General features: G+C 40.0%; 2 protein-coding genes across 2 annotated transcripts in view; one reads left to right on the top strand and one right to left on the bottom strand.

The window, feature by feature from the left end:
* Nucleotides 1-5,940: 5,940 nt before the first annotated feature.
* On the top strand, nucleotides 5,941-16,034 carry FAM162B (family with sequence similarity 162 member B). The gene is made up of 4 exons (XM_030556176.1): nucleotides 5,941-6,278; nucleotides 7,835-7,946; nucleotides 11,739-11,847; nucleotides 12,153-16,034. Exons 1-4 carry the CDS (start codon nucleotides 6,122-6,124, stop codon nucleotides 12,243-12,245), a joined length of 471 nt encoding a protein of 156 aa, XP_030412036.1. The 5' UTR covers nucleotides 5,941-6,121; the 3' UTR covers nucleotides 12,246-16,034.
* KPNA5 (karyopherin subunit alpha 5) overlaps nucleotides 13,359-18,234 on the bottom strand; it is a 31,952-nt gene continuing 27,076 nt past the window's right edge. The window contains exon 14 of the mRNA XM_030556172.1: nucleotides 13,359-17,250. Within this exon, the coding sequence (XP_030412032.1) occupies nucleotides 17,063-17,250 (188 nt within the window). The 3' untranslated portion in view covers nucleotides 13,359-17,062. The remainder of the gene's footprint in view (nucleotides 17,251-18,234) is intronic.

The raw sequence follows: 18,234 nt of genomic DNA, 5'->3' as shown, positions 1-18,234 counted from the left end.
CCATTGCCTGAGGTCCCTCCAATTACACTGCACCTCTTTGCTCTGTCAAGCATTGTAAAAGCAGAAAAGGTAAAAAGTACTTATCTGAAATAAATGTAGAGAGGAAGGAGGGTCAGGGCAAAGCTGGGAGGCAAGATCAAACCAGTATCTTAGATGCCTTTATACAAATGCAAGAAGTATGGGTAATAAGCAGGAAGAACTGGAAGTGCTAATAAATAAATACAACTATGACATTATTGGCATTACTGAAACTTGGTGGGATAATACACACGACTGGAATGTTGGTGTGGAAGGGTATAGTTTGCTCAGGAAGGATAGACAGGGGAAAAAGGGAGGAGGTGTTGCCTTATATATTAAAAATGTACACACTTGGACTGAGGTGGAGATGGACATAGGAGACGGAAGGGTGGAGAGTCTCTGGGTTAGGCTAAAAGGGGTAAAAAACACAGGTGATGTCGTGCTGGGAGTCTACTACAGGCCACCTAATCAGGCGGAAGAGGTGGATGAGGCTTTTTTCAAACAACTAACAAAATCATCCAAAGCCCAAGATTTGGTGGTGATGGGGGACTTCAACTATCCAGATATATGTTGGGAAAATAACACCGCGGGGCACAGACTATCCAATAAGTTCCTGGACTGCATTGCAGACAACTTTTTATTTCAGAAAGTTGAAAAAGCTACTAGGGGGGGAAGCTGTTCTAGACTTGATTTTAACCAATACGGAGGAACTTGTTGAGAATTTAAAAGTAGAAGGAAGCTTGGGTGAAAGTGATCATGAAATCATAGAATTTGCAATTCTAAGGAAAGGTAGAAGGGAGTACAGCAGAATAGAAACAATGGATTTCAGGAAGGCGGATTTTGGTAAGCTCAAAGAGCTGATAGGCAAGGTCCCATGGGAATTAAGACTGAGGGGAAAAACAACTGAGGAAAGTTGGCAGTTTTTCAAAGGGACGCTATTAAGGGCCCAAAAGCAAGTTATTCCGATGGTTAGGAAAGATAGAAAATGTGGCAAAAGACCACCTTGGCTTAACCACGAGATCTTGCGTGACCTACAAAATAAAAAGGCGTCATATAAAAAATGGAAATTAGGTCAGATCACGAAGGATGAATATAGGCAAATAACACAGGAATGCAGAGGCAAGATTAGAAAAGCAAAGGCACAAAATGAACTCAAACTAGCTATGGGAATAAAGGGAAACAAGAAGACTTTTTATCAATACATTAGAAGCAAGAGGAAGACTAAGGACAGGGTAGGCCCACTGCTCAATGAGGAGGGGGTAACAGTAACGGGAGACTTGGAAATGGCAGAGATGCTTAATGACTTCTTTGTTTCGGTCTTCACTGAGAAGTCTGAAGAAATGTCTAGTACAGTGAATGCTTACAGGAAGAGGGTAGGTTTAGAAGAGAAAATTAAAAAAGAGCAAGTAAAAAATTACTTAGAAAAGTTAGATGCCTGCAAGTCACCAGGGCCTGAAGGAATGCATCCTAGAATACTCAAGGAGTTAATGGAAGAGGTATCTGAGCCTCTAGCTATTATCTTTGGGAAATCATGGGAGACGGGGGAGATTCCAGAAGACTGGAAGGGGGCAAATATAGTGCCCATCTATAAAAAGGGAAATAAAAACAACCTGGGAAACTACAGACCAGTTAGTTTAACTTCTGTGCCAGGGAAGATAATGGAGCAGGTAATCAAAGAAATCATCTGCAAACACTTGGAAGGTGGTAAGGTGATAGGGAATAGCCAGCATGGATTTGTAAAGAACAAATCATGTCAAACTAATCTGATAGCGTTCTTTGATAGGATAACGAGCCTTGTGGATAAGGGAGAAGCGGTGGATGTGATATACCTAGACTTTAGTAAGGCATTTGATACAGTTTCGCATGATATTCTTATAGATAAGCTAGGAAAGTACAATTTAGATGGGGCTACTATAAGGTGGGTGCATAACTGGCTGGATAACCGTACTCAGAGAGTAGTTGTTAATGGCTCCCAATTCTGCTGGAAAGGTATAACAAGTGGGGTTCCGCAGGGGTCTGTTTTGGGACCGGTTCTGTTCAATATCTTCATCAACGATTTAGATGTTGGCATAGAAAGTACGCTTATTAAGTTTGCGGACGATACCAAACTGGGAGGGATTGCAACTGCTCTGGAGGACAGGGTCAAAATTCAAAATGATCTGGACAAATTGGAGAAATGGTCTGAGGTAAACAGGATGAAGTTCAATAAAGATAAATGCAAAGTGCTCCACTTAGGAAGGAACAATCAGTTTCACACATACAGAATGGGAAGAGACTGTCTAGGAAGGAGTATGGCAGAAAGAGATTTAGGGGTCATAGTGGACCACAAGCTTAATATGAGTGAACAGTGTGATACTGTTGCAAAAAAAGCAAACGTGATTCTGGGATGCATTAACAGGTGTGTTGTAAACAAGACACGAGAAGTCATTCTTCCACTTTACTCTGCGCTGGTTAGGCCTCAACTGGAGTATTGTGTCCAGTTCTGGGCACCGCATTTCAAGAAAGATGTGGAGAAATTGGAGAGGGTCCAGAGAAGAGCAACAAGAATGATTAAAGGTCTTGAGAACATGACCTATGAAGGAAGGCTGAAGGAATTGGGTTTGTTTAGTTTGGAAAAGAGAAGACTGAGAGGGGACATGATAGCAGTTTTCAGGTATCTAAAAGGGTGTCATCAGGAGGAGGGAGAAAATTTGTTCACCTTAGCCTCCAATGATAGAACAAGAAGCAATGGGCTTAAACTGCAGCAAGGGAGATTTAGGCTGGACATTAGGAAAAAGTTCCTAACTGTCAGGGTAGTCAAACACTGGAATAGATTGCCTAGGGAAGTTGTGGAATCTCCATCGCTCGAGATATTTAAGAGTAGGTTAGATAAATGTCTATCGGGGATGGTCTAGACAGTATTTGGTCCTGCCATGAGGGCAGGGGACTGGACTCGATGACCTCTCGAGGTCCCTTCCAGTCCTAGAGTCTATGAGTCTATGAGAATTTGCATTTTTGAGCCTTAAGAGAAGTGGTGATATCCTAGAAATAGTGATGTATGTGACAGTATAGCATATGGGATATATTGATTCAGCTTTGTATTGAAAAATGAAAATGGTTTGTTCCACATCTCTTTCTGCTATCAGCGTTGGATTCTAATGTAAAAGGTGAGGAAAGAGATGTAGCATACAAGTTTGCTAGAGCCAGGAGGCAGATGGACTCAAGAGAGTGGTTTCATTCAGGTGCTGCTTTCCAACTGTGCTCTGGCTACCAGAGGACTTCCTAAATGGAGCCAAATGAATGAAAAATATGGAACACATTTCTCTCACTCAGCAGTGGAACATATTATTAATTTGATTAAATCAACAGAAATTCTTGGTACAAAATATCCATGGGCATCTTCCACTGGCAGCTTTTTTTTTAAAACTTTTGCCATCAAAATTCCTACTGGAAGAAATGCATCATCATGGCTGACCAGGAGGTCATTTCATCTTGCAGCGCTGTTCCATTTGCAGCACATCTGAAGAAAAAGTTAGTTTGTGTGCCATAGAATGGAGAGAAATGGTTTACTTCTGCAGCAAATCATGAGGAAAACTACATGAGGAAATTCTGCAAGGAACTAAATAATGCAAAATCCATGCCATTTCCTCAGCTGCATTTTCAACCCATCTCCAATTTTTGCAAAAGGCACTTGGGCATACTGGGCTGCTCTTTTAGGATGTACACAAATAATGTACTGTGTGCATGCATGGGGAATAAAACAAAAAACTCTCCTTCCATCCATGATATAAAGCAGATGGTTTCCTGTGCAGGAAGTATTAAGTATACTGCTTTCTATGTGGAAACTATTCTCTGTTTTTTTATTAGGTGAAGATATCATAGGAAAGACATGTGAAGCTCTACATTCCCCTATAAACAGCAAAGTGAAGAAAAAGGCTATTTACTGCACCCTGAAGATTTCAGGAGTTCCCTAAGGCTGCTATCATAAAGCAGCCAGAATTATAACACCCTTGTGCTCCAGAGGCTAGATTTTCTAGTCTAGAGAGCTGCACTCAGTGAGGGGCAAGGAGTGAAAGGGAAGGTGGCTTTATGCCATCTTTGGGTTCCCTCAGTCTTGGGGCAGGCAAGAGGCCACTTTGGTCCCTACAGCCGCAGGGCTGCTCTAAATTATGCCAAGCTGCCTGTTGCCCCAAAGAGACTGTCTGGCAATAGGATTATCAGGACATAGAGAGCTCCCCCATTTCTCCCAGGAATGTCCCTACACCAGGAACTGCATCAGCTCTGGATCACGGAGAAGAAATCATCAGCTGGCCAGCTAAGCTGGCTTTGCAGATTTTTGAAAAGCCAGAGGGAGACAAAAGAGCCACCATAGGGCTGAGAATCCAGCCTCAGGCTTTTATTGGAGTGAAACTCTGGGAGAATAACCTTGGGAACAATTTTTGCTAGGTTGATCCCACAGCCTGTGTTCTAAAGAACATTTGACAAACAGTGACTCCTTTTGCCAGTTGTGATATTTTTCCACAGCAGACAAGCAAGCAAACTAAGCATGGAAACTCACTATCACCTCCCAAGACCTTTGACAGCAATGAAGCTGCACTGTGATAACCTGCTGAGATAGTTGACCCCTCTCAGAAGGGAAAAGTCTGTTGGGAGGCTGCATGAAGCAGCATTGTTGCTATTAGTTACAGCATGCACGGCACTGCCTCCCTTAGTCACAAACTGGTGGGGTTCCTTTCAATGACTAAGGGATCTGTGACCATGAGATACATAGAGTGACAAAGGCCAGACATGGGTGGCAGAAGGGGTACAATGAATAATCCAGGATCTTTAGGAAAAATCAGTGATGTGTTTTCAGTCCCTGCAGTCTGTTAACTTTCATTCGCAAGACTATTTTTACATGGCAAAGGGCTAGAAACATAATTTAACAACATTGAGATTAGCCCTGTTATTTTGACGTTTCAGAAAATTAGCTGTTGGTTTTGCATGCTAATGGGTATTTTACACTGCCCTGGCACTAGTTGCTAGAGGCAAGAAGGTGATTTATGAGTCCCTTTTAAACAGAATATCTAAATTTTCTTGTTGGTCATTTCATGCATATGGGAACATGATGAGGTCTCATGTTGGCAAACCTTTTATTTGTGCTGCTGTTGGCATTTTCCTAGAATGGCAGCAGTGAGATTTTATGCAGAGACAGGATCTATTGTTATTATTTGAATTGTGGTTGCAGCTAATGGTGCCATTCAAGAATCAGGCCTCCATTTTTCTAGGCATTGTGCACACTGGGACAGTTACTTGATACTTCATGACTGGCAAGACGGAAATCTGATGTGCAGGCACTGACTTTCAGCCCCCTTTCTCCCTTACCCCATTTGCTAATTTACAATGAGTCTATCCCACATTGGTGTGAAGTATTTTCTGACCACACAACTTTACTAGTGTGTAGCAAATGCTGTTGTTTCTCTCTCCTTCACATTTTGCCAGCCTGGATCAGCCCTCTCAACCTTGGCCCAGCAGGAAGCAAAACCTTCCCTGGTTTCTCACACCCATCAGATCCAGCTCATCGGAGCAGAACCGAGAGAACTGCTGGGGACCGCAGTTTGAGGGGGTAGCAGGTAAGAAGTCACGCTTCCTGGCCCACAGGGCAGGCACATGGAGATGGGTCATCCTAATGAGCGAAGAGAAACACCTCCCTCCCTCCTTCCCGCACAGGAGATGAGAGAAGTGGTAGCAGCAGCATTTCCCAAGGGGTGAGAGGGAAGCACCAGCCACGTGCTTGCTGGACCAGAGCTGCAGCAGCTAGGACAAGCAGTTTTCCCATGGGGAAAATTATGGGACGGCGGGTGGAGGGGGCGGCAAGTGCCTGGGGGCTGGTGAAGTTCGCTGGATTGGAGGGAGGAGGCAGATCCCGAGGGGGCTGCAGTCCTGAGCTGAGCTTGCGAGCGGTGTGGGGGCAGAGGCTGGCGGTCCCCGACCCAGAGGAGGGGGCGGTCGCAGGGAGGCTGCCAGGGGCTGGATCTGGTGCCGGCTGCTCTCTGGACTGCAGGGGGTGCGGGATCCCCTCTCCGCGTTGCCTGCCCAGCCTCAGCCGGCTCAGAGGCGGCAGCCAAGCAGCGCGGTCCTTGCCATGCTGGCGGCAGCTGGGAGCCGCGCCTGCCTGGGCCGGCTCCTGGGCGAAGGGCAGCTGCACGCCCGCCTGCTCAGGCCGGCAGCCCGTGGGATCGCGGCCACTGCAGCTTCCTCCAGCAGCGCCCACAACCGAAGCCCAGGGGCCATCAGCTTGGGTAAGTAAACGGGGAGCCCGGGGCTCCCCTGTGCTGTGACTCACAGAGACCCTCTCGCCTCCTCTCCGGCTGCTTGCACCCGCTACGCTGCACGCCGCCCCAGCACCCTGGCAAGCACCAGGGGCGCACCGCTGGGACGTGTCCGACCGGGGTGTTTGCAGCTCTGCCTAGCGCTCCGGATCTCCCTTCTGCTTCGGGCCAGTAAAGGGTGGGGGTGGGAAAGAGAGAATAAACGCGGGAGCTGCCTCGATCCAGCCAACGTTTGGACCCAAACCCCCAAACTGTACCGTTAACATAGAGAACAAGGCTACTTTCCCTTCCCCCCCCCAATAAAACCACCCTGCGGCCTGCCCCAGGAGGAGAGGGCATGGGGGCTACCTTTTGATGATGGAGTAGTAGAGGCATTTGTTCTCGATTTTGAGGACAACGTTTATGGAGTTGGGGCCAAAATTTGCCAGGATGCAGCAGCTTGATCTGAGCATTTAAGGCAGGGGTAGTGGGACCCCAGCCGTTCAAGAGCCAAATTGGCGGTCAACATTACCCAAAAGAGTCTGAGTAGTGTGAATTCCTTGGGGGGGAGAAGGGGGCATAAATGAACCACACCCACTTTAGTCTCACAGCAAAATGTCTAAGGAAGTATTTTACAATAACATATTAAAAGGATCCAGATTGGTTAATAATTAAATCACATTTTTTTAGTATCACGTCCTGCAAACAGCCACAAGAAACACATTGAAGAACCACTCCTGGCTCCGGAGCCTCAGTCTGAGTATCTAGTTTAAGGTGCTGATACACTGGGATGCCACTGGGACTGGATTTTGAAGATGCAGCAGAAACAGCTGAACACGTTCTCCTGTTAAACAGTGGAATTTGGGTGACTGGGGCCAAAGTCTTGCAGGATCCAGCTACCAGATCCGGGTTCAAGGAGCTGTCATAGACCCAGGCTGAATTAACATCTGGGTGGTTTTGCTGGAATGGAAGCAGCCAAACTTGTTCTCTGATGAGGCTTTAGCATGGGGGGTGGGATTAAAAATTGGCTGGAGCCAGGTGTGGAAATGAGGTTTTACAATACTCATGTGCCATAGTGCAGCAAGGTTTAAATTTTTGAGGAGCAGACAGGCTTGTTCTTTAGGCTGATAGTACAATTCAGCCACATGGGTACAAAAATCAGCAGATTCCTGGTAGATCCAGTTTCTACACCGATCCATAAGTGTGACCCAAAATGAGAGAGAGAAGCTTTTGAGCTCCACTGAGCTCTTCCAATCAATCTCTTTCAGCAACAGAAGTTGGTACAGTAAGAGACATTACCTCACCCATTTTGTCTCTCTAGTATCCTGGAACCATCTTGGCCATACCACCACTGCAAACATAGAGAACATAAGTGATTTGAGGTACAAGAAAGGTTATTCAAGAGTAAAGGTTAAGGTCTTAACCAGAACAAAAAAAGTCCTGAACCCAGTAACAGAGATGGACCATGGCTAGGGACACTCCCCACCAATCCCATTACCTCTCCAGTGCACAAAGTGATGAGGTGCTTTTCTCTGGTTATCTTTCAGCTAAGAAGATGTACAAAGTACCTGGTAGTTACAAACCTTCCAACTTTGACAAAAAAATCCTCATGTGGACAGGACGCTTCAAGACTGATGAAGAGATTCCTTCAAGGATCCCGTAAGTGCATTATTGGTTCCTACTGAAGCTTACTAGGCTGAAAAGACGGTTCCGCCTTTTCAAACTCCCCCAAAAGTTTGAATCTGTCAATGTTTTACAACATTTGAAAGGTCAAGTTTTCCTTGAGGATTTCAGGTATTTTTAGATGATTTTACAGTTTAAGAGCCAAGACCCGGTGCTCATCATCATAAGTAAACAGAACTACGCCCCTGAGCAAGGCAGACAGGATTTGGCCTTAAGTGCAGCAGTGGTTTGAGCTTTGGTTGTATTTACAGACCAACTTGTTTATTTCCTTGGTTTATCTAATGTGTAATCAGAGGAAGACTGTATCAGTAAATGTTGTTTTCTGTTTACGGACTACATAAACAAAATATATCTTCTAACTTGTTTCATGTCATCATTTAGTGATCATCCATTCCATACACTTTATTACAAGGCAAGCAAGTATTTGAGAAAGAGGGTGGGAGGAGAGAGGGAAGCATGTACTTACTGCCGGTTAAAAAAAATACTGTACTTAAAAAGAAGTATTTCTAGGACAATACTGAATACCCTGAGAGTAAGTCTTGATGTCAAAATATTGCTCCCCCACTAACCACCTCAATTCATGTCACTGACAATTCTTCTCCCTTTTCCCTCCCTAAGTAGTTGAATATAAATGTGAAGTTCATGTAACATTAGTTAATGTTCATTCCTCAGCCTCATTGATACAAAATGTAACTAATCCACAGAAGAACTGTACTTTTTATCACCAGCCTTCATCCCTGGTTGGCCATATATAACATATTGGACTTTATTAAGAGGCAGTTTCAAGGATAAAGCAACAATGAGTCCTATGGCACCTTAAAGATTAACAGATGTATTGGAGCATACCCACTTTGTCAGACATATCCACGAAAGCTTATGCTCCAATACATCTGTTAGTCTTTAAGGTGCCACAGGACTCATTGTTGCTTTTTTCAGATCCAGACTAACACGGTTACCCCACTGATACCTGAGTTTCAAGGATGACTCCAGGATGTTTCCTTTGTTCCCAAGTTTCATTCCTACTGCAGCTGAGAAAATAAGCAAGAGCATCTCTGCAAGCAACAATAGCCCCAACTTTTGTCTGATATTAATCTCATGGCTGTTCCCTACACTCTTGTCAGAATGTCCTCCCTTAGTGAGAAATCCTGACCTCTTGAAGTCAGTGGCAAAACTTCTGTGACTTCAACAGGGTCAAAAATTCACTCAGTCTTCAGTACAAGAGAGTTATCCTTTAGAGAGAAATAGGAGAGCAATGTAATATGTATTTTTGAAAGATTCAAATGTAAAGCAATTAAAAATGAAAATGATTAGCTATCAAAATGGCCCTTTGCAATGGCAAAGCAAATGTTACATGTGAGTAAAATCTGCTCCTGTAGGATATTTGGCATTAAGGACCAAATCCTGCAGTCCTTGTTCAAGATTTGCTTAAACAAATCTCCACTGATTTCAGTAGGAGTTTGGCTTGAGTAAGGATTGAGAGATACAACCCTTAATGAAAGACTACAGAAAACCATAATTAGGTCTGTTTCCTTGAAACAGTGGCAGAAAGCAGGTAGGAAGTGGGATTCTGCTTCAGAACAGCTTCAATTAGTGCACTGTAAAATATGATTAAGGCATTAAAGCAAACAAGTAATGAATTTATATTTTGGCCTCTGCTGCTCCAAATGGATCCTAGATTTAATAGTTTTATGTGCTAGTCTGGTTTTGACCTCATACCTAATATGTTTAGCATTATGAAATACAGCTACAGTATCCTCACACCAATGATCAAACCTGCAAGCCCTGACAATCCCCTTGGAGGTGCACTACACCCTCAACTCATAACCCTCATTTACAGTAAGATCTGCCACTGTGTGTGGTGTAGATTTTATGGGCTGATGGGAAGCATTGTAGGCCCCACAATTTCACTATACCCTTTCCCTTTCAAAAATATTCTATGTTAAGGTAGATTTTGGCAGAGCTTGTTACCAAATGCTTTGTCTGCTAGTAATGCTGTCAGGTTCTTGTGTTTGTGCACTTCACAGGATTATTTTTGGAGGGAAGGTGTAAAATTGTAGTCTAAGCTCATTACATGTAGTTTTAAAAGTCTCTCTTTTCATATGGGATGCCTTTTAGAATGTATTTAAAAAAAAATGAAGAGCCAGTTAAAACTAAACTGAATTTTAAGAGACCATTTAATGCAAAAAGTGAACAGATGAAATTGGATGGCTTAGACAGCAAATCCTGCATCATGGCAAGGGGTTAGACTAAATCACAGGTTCTCAAACTGGGGGGCAGTAATGTATTCTGGTAGATGGGGGGAGAGCATGAAAAGCTTTGGGAAAGTGGCAGCTGCTGGATGGGCAACCAGTTCTGAAGGCAACACTGTGGCCAGCAGCAGCAAAGTAGTACGTGTGGAATGGTATAGCAGTGCCACCCTTAATTCTGTGCTGCTGGCAATGGCATTGCTTTGAGAGCTGGGTGCCTAGCCAGCAGGCACCACTCTCCACTCTGCCTTCAAAGCAAGGTGGCAGCATATGCAACTTGTGTGGCAGGAGGTGGGAGGGCAGTGGCATAAACTATTACAGAAAAAGGAGGCGGAACATCAAATAAATTTGAGAATCACTGGGCTAGATGACAGTTGCAGTCCTTTCTAACCCTATGGTTCCCAATCCTGCAGATGCAAGGGTAATTTTCAGAATACTGTTTCCAGGCCTTGTATCCAGCAGGCAAAAGGGTGAAATCAAACTTGGGAGACCATTTGTGCGTGTTTTGGAGAGATTCTCTGTTTCTGCTTCCTAGCATGTGTTTAGTGCATGGTCCACTAGTGATTCCCAATTATTACAGGAATTAGAAAGCAGAGAAAGCTAAAATCAGGAATGTATGCATTGAGAACAAGGAGAGAACCAGCAAGTGACAGGAGATCTGAAGCAAGGGGGTGGGATTATTGAAAGCCAGGATAAGGAGGGAAGAGGGTGTTGGGTTTTCTGGTAGGTAAAAAGCTGTATTTGAATGTAAGCATGGCAAACACCTTTCAAGGAAAGGCCTGTCTATGCTCCATGGAGTCAACAAATCACACTACCTCTGTCATGGCCAGCATGATCTGTTCTTTTTTAGGCATGCAAAACTGAAAGCATGCAAATATTGCCTATGCTAATTTAATACCAAAATTATCCTTTTAAAAATAAACGGATGATGCATAAAACTAAAACCCATGATGGTGTGAAACTGATCAGTTTTATTAAGATAATCAAATATGTGAAATCCCAGATCTATAGTAGATTGGATACAGTCAAAACTTTAAGCAGTTTTTGAAGTGCTGTTTAGGTATTACAACTAATACATGCATCTATTTCGGAACAGTCAAGAGAACTCCTCACATCAAGCAATGCCAGTTCCCTTCTAACAGAATCCTTTCATATATGTGGAAGTATTTGAAATTCACCACATCACTACTGACCAATAACTTTAAATGTAGTTTACGCCCTGCTTGTCTCAATCACTGCAAATATTTATAGGAAAGATCAAGAATCTCAAATCTGTCTTGCACTGTTTACAACTAGAGATGGATTAGGTCCTACTGTGCAAAACAGTCAATAGTTAGACAATGCCAAGTAATAAATGCCAAGCCCACAATGGTCACGTATTAGCAGCTGGAAGTTTATTCCTATAGGGTATTTAATTTGTTTAAAAAAAAAAAAAAAGACCAACCAAAGTTCTATCTGTGGTTTGCTGAACTAACTTCTTGATGTTTCATGCTAATTTTGTTCAATGCAATTTTAATTGTAGGCCAGAAATGCTGGACATTGCAAGGAACAAAGCTCGAGTAAAAGCCTGTTATCTAATGATTGGCCTCACAATTATCGCCTGCTTTGCTGTGATTGCATCAGCTAGAAGGGTGGGTATGTTGCCATGTATTTTTAAAAAAACAAGGTGATAAGTTCCATAAATATTTACAAGATATATATATGTAGATATAGAGAGATCTCTATATCTATAGATACTGTATATAGATAAATTGTTGCTACTTTGACTCAAATTTAATTCAAATGTATGTCGTTTAGTTAACGCTTCTCCCTCCACAAACCTGTATTCATGAAGCATGAGATAAACATTAGCTACTACCATTATGCAAGGTTTTTCTTAAGTGTAATTTAGTGATTCACAGGACACTACTCTTAAGCTGATGTTTTATTTTTGCAGGCTGAACAAGAGTCCCTAACAAGCTGGAACCTAGCAAAGAAAGCCAAGTGGTGTGAAAAGGCTGCAATATCATCAGAGTTTAAGACTAAATAATATTTCTATTAACAACTGTGGATTTGCTAGTAGGAGCAAACACCACAAAAAACAAATGTTACTTGGCATAATTAGTGACTGTCTAACTAGTTAGCAGACTGCTATGTTAAACATCAATACATTGGAGCCCAACAATGTTGGGAACAAAGGGAATAGGGTGTCTTATTCTACATTACACAGAGATATTTTCAGTACTTGCAGCAGATGACCAAGGTCAGTTCAAATCTTTAGAAAGTTCTAATAATTCCAGTTTCAAGAGAGACTTTTTTTTTGTCTCAATTTGATAAAAATATGTAACTGTCCCCAAAGACAACACATACATCACCTACCCTGTCCTGAAATCTCTTCCTGCTAGATTTGATTCTGGACACTTTTCTATAGACACAAAATTGTATTACTGACAAGAACCACCATTTCAGAACTTATATATTAAAGAAATGAAAGCATACTAAAAAAATTGTGCAAGCCACAAATCATTTAAATACTAGGGAAGCCAGTGACTATGTAGTTGGAAAAATTAATAGCATCACTACAGTATCTCTGTTGAATCTTGTTTACTACACCAGGCTGAACTGACAGTTTACTTATGCAGTGTGATAGCTGTGTCAGTACCAGATATTAGGAAGAGGGTGTGAGGGGTAATCTCTTTTATTGGACCAAGCTCAATAGCTTGTCTCCTCCACCAACAGAAGTCAATCCAATAAAAGATATTACCTCTCCCACCTTGTCTTGCTAAAGTTTACTTAGTTCTTTTGCAAACTAAAAACACAATAAGCAGCATTTTAGTCTCTATAGACTTCTCCTCCAAAAACTCTTGGGAGCTCCCATTAATTTTGCAAATGAAGAAAGGATGGAGGATGGTGTTGGTCAAAGGCATGTGATGCTTAGGGAGAAGATATTTTCAAGGCTAGTTTTAAAAGTCACTTCATGCAATATTTTGTTTAACCCCTCTCCATAAAGCTGATTTTTCTAGCATGGCACACTATTATATAGCATGGAAGTCAGCCACAGTTTTTACTGAATTCAGCTCTTACTTTAGTATAGAGATTGTATTTATATTTGCTATTTTCTAAGAATCAGGACTAATTTTAGAATACTAATGAATACACTCACCACTGTAAAATAGCTTTTATTAGTTTTTGTATAGTATTCTGAATTGAAACATTCCATAATATTGCATACTTTTCATGTGTTGGTTTGTAAAGATAAACAACAGGCCTCCAGTCTGGATTAAAAGATGCACTATCAGTCTACTTAAAGTCAATATAGGCATTTTAGATTGATACATTACATAAAACTATAACGGCATGAGTGAGAATGAAAAAATTTCTCATTTAAAGATTTCAGTTAACCTTTGCACTGGTTTCATGCTAAGCAGCAGGCATTTTACCCTGCATATCAATTTGAACTTTAAAAAAAGTCTCACTTCAATCTTATGATTTAATTTTTGTAAGACAAAAACCCAACTGAGGTAACTGACCATGGAGGAAAAAGGATAGTGCACCTTTTACACATAGACCTAGTAGAGATCATTTTCCAAACTTGTTCTACAGTACAGTTATTTCTGCACCAACATTACTATTTTTTGTTTTCCTGTTCTGATTGCTGCTAGCAATATAGTGTTTAAAGAAAATACTACAAAATTAAACAGCAGTATGAACAAAGTTCTCAAAGACAAAAAGTGCTATGATAATAATTCAGTAGAAAATCAGTTATGATTTAGTGTCAAACAGTTTATGAAACAAACAGATGTGGCATATTTGCATAGATTAACTTGTCAGAATTCAAATTCAAACAGAACAACTGGTACACTATTTTGAAAAACACTTGTTTTTTGGAACAAGCTGCATAACGGAAGGGACACTTTAGTACTTTGTCTATTATTTAAACAAAACCTCCAAAACTTGTAATAGCTTTTTGGATAAAACCAGTATGGAAAAAAAATCTATTTAGCAAACACAGCCACTGAATCCCCCCACTCCTAAATGCTTTCCACAGAGCAGAGCTGATTTTTTTCTGTCAGCGTCATTGTTTTCCTAAGCATCACTGATGCCATCAGTGTCAGTTCTGACAACAGGTTTTGTTAACTTGTGAAAACATTCTTATTCCATGATCATTCATTAACAATATCTATTTAAAAAAATAACAGCGTTCCCAGTGAGACTGGTGGATTTTAGATATATAAAACACACACACACAGCGCAACATGATAGAATAATGCCAGATTTAACATTTTTAGGATTAACCAAAGGTTGAGATTAAACAACTAGTGTCCCTTTCAGTAACCAAAGTCCATCAATCTTAGTTCCTATTTACACTAAAAAGCACTACTTTGAATATACCATAGGCTTGAATTTGTATTTACATACATAAAGTGCAGTCACTTTAAACCATTCAGACCTACACAATAATATATCCACAAAGTAATCCTCTCAAATAAGTATAATACTTGAAATCCCTCCCACCCCCCATCCATTTACAAGTCTTAATTAGGGTTTGTTTGTTTTTTTTTAAAGTTTAGATTTGGCTTAACTGAAGAGGCTTATAAATGCTGTGTCTACAACAGGGTCCTCAAAATAAAAGCAGGCACAGCTGGCTTATGTAATATCAAAACAATGTTTGCAAGAAACAGTGGAATACCCTGTTACCTGAATACTTATGATTATTCTTGCACTAAAAGAACACTGAAATCATCATAATTTAACCGGTAATCCTGTAAATTTCCAATATAATTACCCTGAACTTTAAAGAGACGATGCAAAAAATGCCAGTATAGTAAAGTCTCTAACTATTATAAAAAAGGGCACAAATACAATTCTCAAACATAAGAAAAATTTGGCTCAGCATTGTGCACAGTATTCAAACTTGCTGTATTCTATACAAATCTAGGTTTAAAGTGTTTGCTAAATCTTTCGTTACACAGAATCTGCAAAGTAACCACACACCTATATTCACTCCTTTCCTCATAACATACCTTTTATTTCCAGGAGAAGAATTTCTAATGAGGATGAATTTTTTGAATTGAATCTTGCTTCTTAAACATATTAACAGTCACAAATGACTATTAATCTTATAAAATCTGCTTCAATTCCCACCCTGAAACTACTACACAATATATAGTGCTTTAACAGTCTCAAAGTAAAACACATTATGAATTTTAACTGAAAACAGTATTTTCACATTTTATAAACAAGTTTAAATCCAGAACACAGTATATAATAAATGATACCATGCTCTAATTTGGCTCTCAGTGTATCAACATTTTGTTTAGAGACAAGCACACTACCATGGGAAGAGTGATTTTAACTGTTGAAATTTCAACTATTGTACATGGTTCAAATAGTTTCATAGCTCAAAAAAGCTTTCACTATTATTTCAACACAGTATTTAACTAACATATTTAACCACAATTATACATTTTCATTAATCCAAATTCAGACTAGCTACTGGTAAGTGAGATCAAGCAGTGTGGTATAGACATTTTGAATATACAAAAAAAATCTAATGTAGGTTTTCAAATCATACAGAAGAATTGTTTCAAATTCTTAAGATATATTTCTTTTAGCGGGTAGTAGCAAACATTAAGTGTTTTAGAAATTAAATATTTAGCAGACATCTTCAGATCCATTTTGGTGTTCATATACTTGATATTTACAACAAAGCAAACCTTTTTCCTTCAATCATATGGAAAAAAGATTGGTTTTCCCCTTAGTTGTAGCACATTTGGATTATAACTGGGCACATTTCTACAGCTTTGCCTAAAATAAAGAAAATGGAGACATCTGACTTTAAAAAAAAAAAAATAAATAAAAAAGCAGTAGCGTATTTGGTTACAAATACAATACATACAGTCTAAACTTTGTTTAAACAAAGTAAATGTTTCAAGAAACGCAAATATTGCAAGATTTATCGAACTTTCATATTACCACCACATTTTAATATGGAAATAGTCACATAAACCATCTCCCCTATCATTTACAACTGCGCAAATTACCTCCTCTCTCATTTATAATCACAACATCCCTGTGGCAACTTCAGCAATTGCTTACACAGCAAAGTATTTTATTTGTAGATTATCTTTAATGCTGTTTAGCAGCTTGAAATAAGGAGCCAGCATCACATGACCAGCCAGCTCTCTGGTGATTACACCTTGAAAACCACATAATGCAGAACAGCTTTTTTGTCACATATTCAAAGCTACATCTGGTATTTAAACAGTATATACTTAAACAAAAATCTGCATTATGCTTTTAAATGTTTTATAAATATATTTCACTGGTTTATGCTCTATGCAAAGTATAATGCATAAAATTACATTTCACAATTTAAATAAATATTTTTCACATTCTAAATTTAGCTTTTGACAAGCTCATCTTTATTTCATGCTTTAGTTCTGAAGCAACTTTTTTGCTTCAATATAGAGGTAGATTTAATATAGATTGAGCATGTCAAGTTTACTGCCAAAATGCAATTGCCAACAGCTTTACTGCAGTTGCAGAAATTGCATGAAAAATTCAGAACCACTACCTAAAATCCTACTGAAGTTATTATTCAAGCTTAACTATTCTTGTTAAAATAACTTGATTACTCACAGAGTTAGGTTTTGAACATATGAAGAACACACAAATACAAAAACCCAAAACCAAAAACACTGAATGAAAAGTTATACTTTCTGTTAGATACAACAGTGCACGGGCTGCTTCTTTATCTGTGTTCTGCAAACACATTCCAGCCTCTCCTCTAACTTTGGCCACGAAGAGGAGACCCCTGAAAAGTTACAAAATGTTTATATTTTTGCCTTGTCTTCACTTTAATAGTTATAGCTGAAATCCTTCCATTGGTGCTTCCTGCTGCTGAAACACAAATTGTTGCTGACTCTCGTCCACCTGAGGTGCAATACTGGTATCCTCTTCTTCCACACCAAAGTAATGTTCTATAAGTTCGAAAGCCTTCTGGTAGATCTCTTGGTTTTCATGTCTTTGAAGAAATTCAATTTTATCCAGTCCTAAATTTAAAAACAAAGAAAGAAAGACATGCTCTAAATCCAACAGCTCCAAAAGATTTAAAAGGTGAAGTACAAAGCTAGGATGAAAATAGAGTTAAGCACATAAATGAATACTATCACTAAGTTGTGTGATGAATGAATCAGTGAATTAGGTTTTAATATGAAATAAATTGGAACTTTCTAGTTTAAGAGAAAAACAACCCAGATTGAACCAATCTGTAAAATCACTGATATACATTAGCCCTGAGTACTCCAGGATTATTATTTTAAAAACAAGGTGCATTTTTTCTATGCCAAAATACTCCCAACAGCCTGATAAGAGAATGTATCAATCATGTACTTGCAGACTTGGTTTTCCTTTTACCTTTTCAGTTCAAATTTGACAGTTTATAAACAATATGAAATTAATGTGAAAACAGCAAAACAGAAGGAGGTTCAAATATCTACTTACACAGAATTAAATATTAGCATGCAATACTGATTCTGAAAGCAGGGTGATTTATGAAAAAAATCTGCCAGCGAGGCCCCCACATATCCCTAGTTCCATGTTGCAGTTCCAAAAGAACTTTGTTTCCCTCCTCCAATACTGGTTTCTGTCTAACTTTATATTTTCCTACCTGTGGCTACTCAGGAAAGTCCAGTGACTTATTCTTGCTTTTTAAAAAGGGGTGAATAAAGAAAGGCTGAAGTATGGACATGGGACAGGTAGAAAACTTGTAATGTTTTTAGACAAGTTTCAATCTTTTTGTGGTGTGAGGGTGTAGTTATTACATCTTATGGGCTGTGAATAGCCTATTTATTGCTGTCCCATGGTTGACAGGTATGTTCTGGAAGTCAGCCCAAAAGTGCCATTTAATCCAGTTATTTTCCTCTGCCTCTCAATAGTAAGGGCTGAAGATTTTAGGCATAAACCTGACAGCCACGGCAGAACAAATTCAGCTTAGATCCCGTTAATTCTCCCCATCTGATTAACATTGAGACCCA

This window comes from Gopherus evgoodei, chromosome 3, assembly GCF_007399415.2.
Source record: "Gopherus evgoodei ecotype Sinaloan lineage chromosome 3, rGopEvg1_v1.p, whole genome shotgun sequence".
In the NCBI taxonomy this organism is placed as follows: Eukaryota; Metazoa; Chordata; order Testudines; family Testudinidae; genus Gopherus; species Gopherus evgoodei.
The sequence above is the reverse complement of the archived record's forward strand: the minus strand, read 5'-3'. Positions and strand labels throughout refer to the sequence as shown.

Coding starts and splice junctions, on each gene's coding strand:
- FAM162B (XM_030556176.1), top strand. CDS start 6,122: ATGCTGGCGGCAGCTGGGAGCCGCGCCTGCCTGGGCCGGCTCCTGGGC. Junction 6,279..7,834: donor CCCAGGGGCCATCAGCTTGG/GTAAGTAAACGG, acceptor GTTATCTTTCAG/CTAAGAAGATGTACAAAGTA. Junction 11,848..12,152: donor TGATTGCATCAGCTAGAAGG/GTGGGTATGTTG, acceptor TTATTTTTGCAG/GCTGAACAAGAGTCCCTAAC.